Source organism: Ceratina calcarata, unplaced genomic scaffold, assembly GCF_001652005.2.
Source record: "Ceratina calcarata isolate Rehan_Ccalc_2016 unplaced genomic scaffold, ASM165200v1 scaffold250.2, whole genome shotgun sequence".
Lineage (NCBI taxonomy): Eukaryota > Metazoa > Arthropoda > Insecta > Hymenoptera > Apidae > Ceratina > Ceratina calcarata.
The window spans coordinates 77,597-87,644 of NW_017147019.1; the positions used below are offsets into that span (position 1 = coordinate 77,597).

General features: G+C 32.8%; 1 protein-coding gene across 2 annotated transcripts in view; it reads left to right on the plus strand.

Annotated features, from left to right (window-relative positions):
- The window catches only part of LOC108623089 (phospholipid phosphatase 1), a 47,618-nt gene extending 40,998 nt beyond the window's left edge, over window positions 1-6,620 (plus strand). For both annotated transcript variants that reach the window (XM_018021378.2, XM_026812033.1), the window contains 3 exons: window positions 3,191-3,414; window positions 4,692-4,812; window positions 6,180-6,620. In XM_018021378.2, the coding sequence (XP_017876867.1) occupies window positions 3,191-3,414; window positions 4,692-4,812; window positions 6,180-6,545 (711 nt within the window). In that variant the 3' untranslated portion in view covers window positions 6,546-6,620. The remainder of the gene's footprint in view (window positions 1-3,190; window positions 3,415-4,691; window positions 4,813-6,179) is intronic.
- The last annotated feature ends 3,428 nt before the right edge of the window (window positions 6,621-10,048 follow it).

The window sequence follows — 10,048 nt, forward strand, 5'->3', positions numbered from 1 at the left end:
TACATACAGGGTGTTCCGTAAAGGGTGTAAGAGCCGAAAATGGCAGATAGGGAGGGTCTTCCTGAACAACAATTTCCTTTGGCAAAATGCAGAATGGGGCTTGGTTACCGAGTTATTAACAAAAAACACGGACCAATCAGAGCCCGCGTAGACCGAGCGCTCTGATTGGTCCGTGTTTTTTGTTAATAACTCGGTAACCAAGCCCCATTCTGCATTTTGCCAAAGGAAATTGTTGTTCAGGAAGACCCTCCCTATCTGCCATTTTCGGCTCTTACACCCTTTACGGAACACCCTGTATATGGGCAGGATAAAATGTGAGAGAAGTTCAGAGAGTCGAAATATCATTGGCCAATCTTCCCTAATTATAATTATTTATCGTATCGCCCTAAATCGTCATTGTTATTATTTTTAACGAATCAATGTAGGTCTTAAGATAGTGCATGTGTTATTACTCAACCATTTCTTCATGCTCTTGTTAACAAGTATAATGCCACGTTTTTGGTTTACAAGGAGAATTCGCAGTAGTTGGTACATCGGTTTGGTAAAACTTTTCTTAGTAAGAATAAGTCGACCTATGTTTTACAGCTTTTTGCGTCAATACTCAATATGTAATGAGAAATATTGTATTTAATGTTTATGACATGTACAAATATTTAATCAGTGGGCAGCATAGACAACCGATGTGGTGGCGAAATGTTTGATCTCTTCTTGTTAGCTATACAGAGTGTTCATGCCAAACTGATACAGCCCGATTACTTCATAATCATAAAAATACAGAAACATGGTTGTATAGTACAACGGAGAAAATATCTTAACGTGAACAAATTTGATTTAAGATATATGAAGGTCAACTTTTGTTTCTTGAATGGAACTCTATAGAGTGGTCCACCAGACAACACCATCTCGATTTTCGTCGTTATTATTATATAAAAAACGTTTATACTATAGGTATGTATAATGTTGTATGGTTTCGAGAAGGTTATTCTGGTATTGCCAGCTATTTTGTAGGTGGATGCGTAGTAGAGACACGAATGTCATTAACATTAACATTCTCTTAAACCGGATTGTATGTAAATTTTATGGGAATCCTCCCAGATAATATAGTTGAAAAAGGCAAATCTTAACTTTTTCGCAGTCTTTTGTACACATAATTTAATAAACTAATCCACCTGACTACTAAAAGAAACTCAGGTTGGTTGGTCCGACTTTAAACAAATTCACTCAATTTTAAATAGCATATGTTCAATTTTGCTCTTAACTGTACATTTCATACAATTGTGAAATGTGTGTTGTGAACTTCGGCGTGACGCACAGATGGGAGCACGGAGGAGTTGCGGTTGAGCTAGCGATTAAGAAACACGTCTTTTGGAATACTATATTTTATTAATAGAAGGTTCCATTAATTTTCTGGCAGGATCACCTGAGTTAACACTGTTCAACTTATTCTTATGGGGCTACTTGAAAAATAAAGTATAGGCTGAGTCTCGGACTACAATTGCTCATATGAAAAATCGTAATATTACTCAATGTAATAACATACCACCAGATTTATTACATAATGTAAAACAATCGTTAGTTACTCGATTCAGAAAATGTTATGATGTAAACGGTGACTGCACTGAACCTTTTTTGTGAACAAAATTATTTCAACATTATTAAAAGAGTTGTGATCACGTAGTAACAATAAAATTTAAATATCTTGTTAACTAATGATTTTTCGATATTAACACATTGTGTGCGGGTACATTTTGCAGTATTACTACGTACTAAACGTACTAGTACGTGTTCCGCATACAATGTATTAATAGATTTAATAATTTTTTGAGGTGGAATATAAAGCTTCATCGATCAGTTCAAGTAAAATTATACAATTCTATGTAAAAACTTGTTGATGACCTTCATATCTCTTCTACGCGATCACCTATAAAATAGCTTACAACACCTCTCTTGAAACCATTCAGCATTATACATGGTGAGTCACGTAACGTCTGCACTTCAAATATCTTTGTTATTTTTAAAGATACGTCAAATGTTTTAAAGATAAAGTTGAATGGTTCATTGAGGCCCACACAATAGAAATGAGACTTGTAGTAAATATACTAAGGTCCTTCAATGTATGGATATATGTACGTATACGATGGGATGTATACGTTTTCTATGACCGTGATCTTGAATGACCTTGAATAATTATAGTCACTGAATTCCTAATGAAAGGGACTATACCTGAGTTCCCGAGAGTCTAGGAGCGTTTCGCGCAGCTGGAAGGTGGTGGGGGTCGCAGCGAACCCCCTCCACACGGTTCAGTATACACGGTAAAGCATTCAGATGATGAACAATCAAAAACTGAACTGTGCCCGCTCCTAGACTTTCGGGAACTCAGGTACATCATCGTAGGTGTTTAAAAAATGGAGATTCCATTTAAATAAATGAAGGTGACCTCCATATCTCTAAAAAGAAATGACACAAACACAAGAATATTTTTGGTATTGTGTGAGCCCCTGAACCATTCAACATTATCTTTAAAACATTTGACGTATCTTTAAAAACAACAAAGATATTTAAAGTGCAAACGGTACGTGACTCACCCTGTATATGTATGTATAAGCATTCTATACCATACCTGCCGTCACGAATCCGTAGTGCGCAGACTAGTTTTCGGTCGCTGTCCGCATCTCTCTCTTTCTCTCTCTTTCTCTCTAATGTTTTCAATATTTTCATCACTACTCGGATCTACGTATTCGGTTACTCCGCTACCTCCAAGCTGCGCGAAACTGGTATGGACTCTCGTGACGGCAGGAATACGTATAATAGCGACGAGAATCGAGGCGATAATACCTGATGAACCGCCCTGTATAATTGTCCCAAAGTGTTATATTCTCCGCCACAATCACAGGATTTAAATCCCATAGAAAATCTATGGAATTTACTCGATCGCAATATTAAAAAGAAAACATAAATAAAAACAAAAGAAATATTAAAAGTTCGTTTAACAGAAAAATAGAATGCAGAAAAGTTAGTTGGTTAAAATAAACAAGCCTAGTCGTTTATGAGAGTAATTGTATATACTGCGAATAATGTTCACTACAGACACAGAACGTAGAATATGATCCTAGAATATTATCCATTAATGGATTTAAACCCTGTATAGTCGCTTATGTAAAAATTATGTAATTTTATTATCTGTTTTTAGATGTGGATAACTGAATTTGTCTGTTACTCCGCAAGTAATTACGAGAAATCGTTAGGATGTGCTGGTTCGAGGACAAAGCAGGTATGGCTGTGGTATGGTCACTATTCGGTTGGAATAATTGCCTTGACATTTATATGCGACGTCATTAAGACTTTGATCGGCGAACCAAGACCACATTTTTTGGATACATGCAAACCACGCGAAGCTGAAAACTGCACTGACGAGTAAGCATTTTTCTATCGCAGTTTTACATGCAGAACTTGTTTGCTTCTTGTATCTTTGATATAAGAATATCTATAGAGAATACTAAGCTAAGACAACATAATTATTATACAAAAGTAGATATAATCATCTCTAATTTATTATACAAATAATTTTTTTGATAACGTTTATACAAAACTACCAACATAAGTTAGTAATATTGTATAAAATTATGTAAAATAATTAGGCGAATAATTTGGCGTCAGATAGTCAGCAGGTATTGGAACAAGTCTGTTTCAAATCCATTATCACTTTGGCTTCCATTTTAAAAGGAGAGCCTGCATTACGTATGTGAAGCAGATTGGCAGCAGATCTTGCAATCAATCTGTAGCTTAATCATTTAAATGTTTAATTGGCACACAATACATATGTACACATGTATACGTATTATACACAGGATAGTTCACATAACTTCATCTGCAATGATGGTGAAAATATTTTTTATGCAACATAAATGGTATCAAAATGCATTGTAAAAGTTTCTTTTTGAGTTTTGAACATCGATTAAGTCTTCAGGCTTAAAACATCGGACTTATATATCTGTCGCTTCTCGCTCGTCGTTGCTCAAAGTCAATGATATCGGTGGAAGTGAATTCAACATTTTATTTCGAAATTCAAATTTTGGTACAAAGTGTTTTTCTATTATCGCTGTTAAAGTAATAATACTTCTAAAAACTCTACATCTACTAATCAAATTATCATAGTATGTGTAATACGAGAAAACGTAGAGTAGGGATATAAGCCAGCCCAATCGATTAAGAAGAAGACAAATATTCATTTTGATAATCCATGGTCACGTTAGTTGATAGTTACCTAATTATTTGATCCCATGGTTACATAATATGTTAGAACTTAGTTGTTTAGATATCCAAAATACGCACTTGTAAAAGAACACTCGAATGAAACAGACCGCTGCCAGTGAGCAGAGCTGACTAATTATTTGTGAAATTCATATTAACTTTAAATATATTTCTATTTCTATTTCTCTGAAATAGTGTAGTGTTTATTCTTAAATAACCACATCAATCGCAAATCTAGGAGATATTTAGAAGGACTATCCTGTATATCGACATTATGTTGAAAAATAATGTTGTTAAATCGGTATTTAAGTTACGATTGTATTAAATTATCCGTAAAATACGATTGTATTAAATAGAGATAGATTTTATGAATAGGAGGCATTAATATAATAAACTAATATAATTAAACATCGTAATTAATGTTTTATATTTTATTTCAGATATGTGGCAACATATACGTGTACAAATAAAGAATATTCAACATGGTTTATCTCAGATTCTAGTAAATCATTCCCATCTGGACATTCCGCTCTTTCTATGTTTACAACAGTTTTTATTGTGGTGAGTAGATAGATTTTAGCATTAGTATACATTGTTTCATATTTATAATCTACTTTATGAGAATTGTCGATAGTTCTTTCTAAAAACTAAAATTTAAAGATGTCTATTCAATAATAAAAATGTATGATTTTTTTATCGTATAGTCGTATTAACCTAATATTTTTTATAATTCATTTTGCCCAAAAAGATATTGACAAGAAAAGGTTTTGAACGGTCAGGCTGAGATTTTTATGAAATTTAGCAGATTTTAAAAACAGTTATAAATATTAGATACGTATTATTGTAAAAGGGGTGAAATCATCCCCCAAAGTCGAACCCTAAACTGTTAGCTCGGAAACGATATGAGATAGACAAAATTTTTTGAATAAAAGTAACAAGGCGTTTAATGTTTTGAAAGAAAATACTACTGTCAATGAAAAATGTTAAAAATTGTGTAAACAGTCCAATCGTATTGAATCTTTAAGTCCAAACAAATTGTATAATTGAAGTACGGATGTTACTCTCCTTGAATTTGAGTTTTGTTCTCGAAAATTAAAATCAGAGTGACCGTTCAAAATCTCTCCTCATGATTGACCATGCGTATTAAGCTGAGGCTGCACTAGCAAGAAACTTGCGACATTTCTTGAGAGCGCAATTTGCAGAGGTTGAACATTTGTTAGCAAATAGTGCTGCAATTCACTCTCTGTAATAATTCATGAAAGCGATCTTTGAACTTCTTGCTCAATAAATGTTGGTGGTGTCTATATTATTCAAAGTGCAAAATCCTGAAAAAAAGGGGGAATTACAAGTTTAGTGTTGTTGGAAATGTCAGCTCGAGTCAGCAGTTCGATCTGCTGCTGCTACTGCGTGTACAGCAATTATTTTCAGAGAAATAAAGAAAAAAACAAAAATGTATGGGTGAGGAATTGAATACTAAGAAGATGCGAGCTTGACGTATATGAAACGTTAATGTCAGAGGATCTTATGCATTTTGTTTTTTTTTTATTTTATTACGACAGTCCTTGCCTTTTTATACCCAAAGTTCAGGGAATCCTTCCCAGCATGAAATTAATCTAAATATTTCTTCCTTTGCCTAGTACTTTTTTCCCCGACATCTTTTTCAATGAACTCAAATATTTCAGTCACCGTTAGAAGTTGGAAATAACTTGCGAAACACGAAAAATGCATTTACACTATACGATGTATCGCTGCTTTCCGGCAGCGATGCAAGCTAGGTGCGTTTACACACGCCGCGAGAGTCACTCTCGCAAGAAATGTCTCAAGTTATTTGCTAGTGCAGCCACATCTTTAATTAGGAAAGAATTTGCAAAAGTTTCCTAATTTTTTCAAATTAACTATAATTGATCACGTTTTCTTTACTGTTTCAGTGGTACTTACAAAATCGTTTGCCAGATTGGACGTTTTTCTTAAAGCCCTGGTTGCAATGTATGATCTGTTTGTGGACTGTGGTATGCTCAATAACTAGGATCGGTGATAATAGACATCACTGGTGGGACGTGCTCGCTGGACTGATGTTCGGCCTTGCCTTCAGTGTGTTAACTATTACGGTATCTTGTCGTAAGTTTCACTTAGATCGAAAGGTTCCGGAAGATTATAATGATCCGGTGGAAAATGAACAAATTAATCTGAATAATAAAAGACAACACAGTGTGAAAAAATTGCTCGAAACAACAGTCGATGTGTCGGAGAGCCGTGAATTAAGGAACGTTAAACCTTCAACATGGAAAGAATGAACTAATTATTTAATATGGAATTTTTTGTTATATCATTCCTCGTGAGTTTTTGAAATTATTTGTGAAATTTAAATATGTACAAATTATTAGGTATCGCGTTTTAATTATTAGACTGCGGATTTGATAGAATTATAAGAAAATTGAGTGTGCAGAAATGATGAATGCCATGTGTAATGTATGAAACAATTCAGAATATCAAAAACTGAATGGATATTTCAGTGTTTGATCAACCTAATGTTTATTTAGAACAGTCTTTTAAATTATTATCATAAATATTTGATTTTCAATAAAATCCGTAGTCTATTAATTATATTTTGCAAATATATTGCTACGTATTTGTCACAGACTAACAAAATAATTAATTTTATCATTATTTATAATGTCCGGCCATTATGCATGGAGTATCAACTAAAGGAAACCATCTAAATATCTTTGTTTCTTATGTTATGAAAAAGCTTCATGGCGTGACTTAAATGGTTTCGACGGAGGTATATTGAAGTCTTTTTGTGGGCACATTTCTTTCGATTTCCTTCGAGGTCAGGGACATTTTTTATGTAAAATATATGATCTTTTTTTTCTATTGTGTGTATATTGTATATTGTCAAATGTAAAAAAACTCGTATATAATAGTTTTTGGTTTTTAATATTTTTTGTTTTCCATACTATGTTGTGTTACCGTTTTTCATAACACAAAAACGGAAGAGACATTTAAATGGTCTTCTTCATCTGAGATACTCTGTATATAATTACTAATATGTATATTTCGATAAACATTGATTGATTTTTCAAATTTGTTAGGAATTATGAATAAAGTTACATTTTTCTTGATTACTACGATTTTTGGAAAGAATTCGATTCTTCGTGAAAGGACGATATTAAATTAATCAAAGTTGCAATGCAATGAATTTGAAATTAAAGACTGGAGATGTGTTTAAGTAATAGAGTTTGGGTATTGCAGTATTTTCTATTTTTTATTTCGAATAATATTTATTAACTTCTTTCAACGATTGGCGGAATGTTGGATTTTCTTGCAAGACCGTTACAAATATACGAGAAAACGATACTCGTAACGGATTGAGTCACGAAAGTATTTCGACCTGATTTAAAAATGTCTATGCGACCGAATATTTTCGGATTCTCGCACACCACTCGTTATATGTTATAAAAGTAAAAAAGGTGCCCAATGTGTATAGGAAATCTAATATTCATTCAATTATTGTGAAAAATGTATCTTTATTCTCATTTTGTCTGATTAGAAAAGCCAATATTCAGTTCTATTTGTTTGCTCAGTATTGGCCAAACATATATACAATATTGATCAAACATAGCACATTTTCAGAAACAACGTGAAAATTATATTATTGTATAATGTAATTTGTCATCATAATTGATGACTAAGCATTATCTGGAAATAATCTCCGTATCAATCACATACGAGGAAACATTACATTTTGTAGTGAATTAAAAAACAGAATGTTCAAGGTGCCTATGAAGTATATACTGATAAATAAAAATGTTGGTCCAATGTTTGTAACAAATCCTGCGTGTATATGAATAAGGTGCAACTTCTTGATAATTATTTAGAAGGGTGGTCAGTTGTTTAGAAAGATGACTTTATATTTCAAAGTCATTCAAATAGTTGAGGAGGCCATACTTCTGAATAATAATCGACCTCTCTTATACAATTGTATGAAATAGCGGTGCGCGTACCCGATAATTCGGGTTCACAAAGGGATCCCGAAAGTTTATGAAGCTCTGTTACCTGCAATTTTATGTATCCGAAATTGCAATCGGAATGGGGAAGCTTCTCGAAATGGAAGTCGCACCTGAATCCCAAAAGTTTTTAATCACACAAATATGTAGTATTAGTAGCAGTAGCAGAAGCAGTAGTAGTAGTAGTAGTAGTAGACATAGTAATCGTTTATTTCATGCCTTTCGACCTCGAAAGGGATGATACATTTGGTGATACGTAGTACGTTTACAATATACATACTTACATGCATTCCATATACAATAGTTGTCTCCAAATAGTATTATAATATAAATGGAAGTGATTGCGAACTATTAGGATTTAGGTTCTATTTTCATTTTGGGCACCCGAACATGTTAAATTTTTGGGATTCCGACCCGATCTGTAACAACTGCACAGTCGAGTACTCAAAATGGCGAGTATTCGGGCTCTCGTACAGTTCTACTATGTAACATATCATTTTCAGGTATATATAAATATTGAGTGCATAATAAACTAGGTACGTAAGTTAAGTAGACACGAAACAAAAAACTGAATAATATCCAATAATATTTTAATATTGATGTGCATTAAGAGAAATAGTACAGCTTAATCATCTTAAGAAAAGTAGCACATTTCGACTATATAATTGCGAAAATAAATATATTTCTTTTCTTTCCTTACGAATGTTACATTTTGATTATAAAATGAAAAACAGTGTATTTCACTGTCGTCAGAAAAAACATTGCATTTGGATACGTCAGGCAAAGATAGTCATTTCATTCAATCAGTTTCATAGTATCGTGAGGAAGTAGATTTAGAGTAACCATAGGATGTAATGTTAAAGTGTGCCCGCAGTTTTATAATAACAATTTAATAGTTATTACACGGACAGGCTTTAATATACTACTTAACTTATAACATAATATAGTATAATATTGAATGTATAACAAAGCAACACATCATTTAAAAGATAGAATTGCTTTATACCGTCGAAGTACCGTCCTTCACAAAAAGATTCGACATTACTTCCTAGAAGCTAAAAAAATATCAAAAGCATGGACATTAATTAACGATGTGCCTTAGGCCTTCAAGAATGAAGAAAATGTCCTGCTTGTAAAACGGACGTTTCATCACATTAACAATTCCACTTTTCGCTTCGAGGATTACACAAAGGGTTGACCTAAGAAAGCATGGAGAATATCTTAAACGTTCTACCATAAAGATATCGTAAATGTTCCAATTTCTGTTTCCTCCACAATTTCTATTCACTAGTGTATTTTTCTGTAATTTTATATTATTTTAAAAATAAGCCATTAAGTAGAAATTGTGACGTGAGCAGACATTGGGACACGTATCTTAACGTTTGGATTTTTCCGATATAAACTAACGTCTACTGTTTAATAAAATGTTGTTCCTGCATGCAGCAATCTGTTAAACAATCGTATGCAAAATATAGTTTATACAGTGTGACTTGTGAGTGTACATATACATTTATATGTATATATATTACGATGAGCTGAAAATTTAATTCGAAATTTCATTATTAAATACTTAAACGCTCAATTTTTTGTTATTATAACGTTGGATATGTAATAAACCCTTGAGTTGTGGATTTTAGATTAGTAAATAAGGACATAAATCACACATTCATATTGGTAGGCTTTAATGCTTAAAATTGTCTTCTTTTTATTTATTTATTTTATTATAGTTTATCTACTTCACAATGTATTCATAATATATCAATTTTTTATTTAGGAAAATTATAGACATA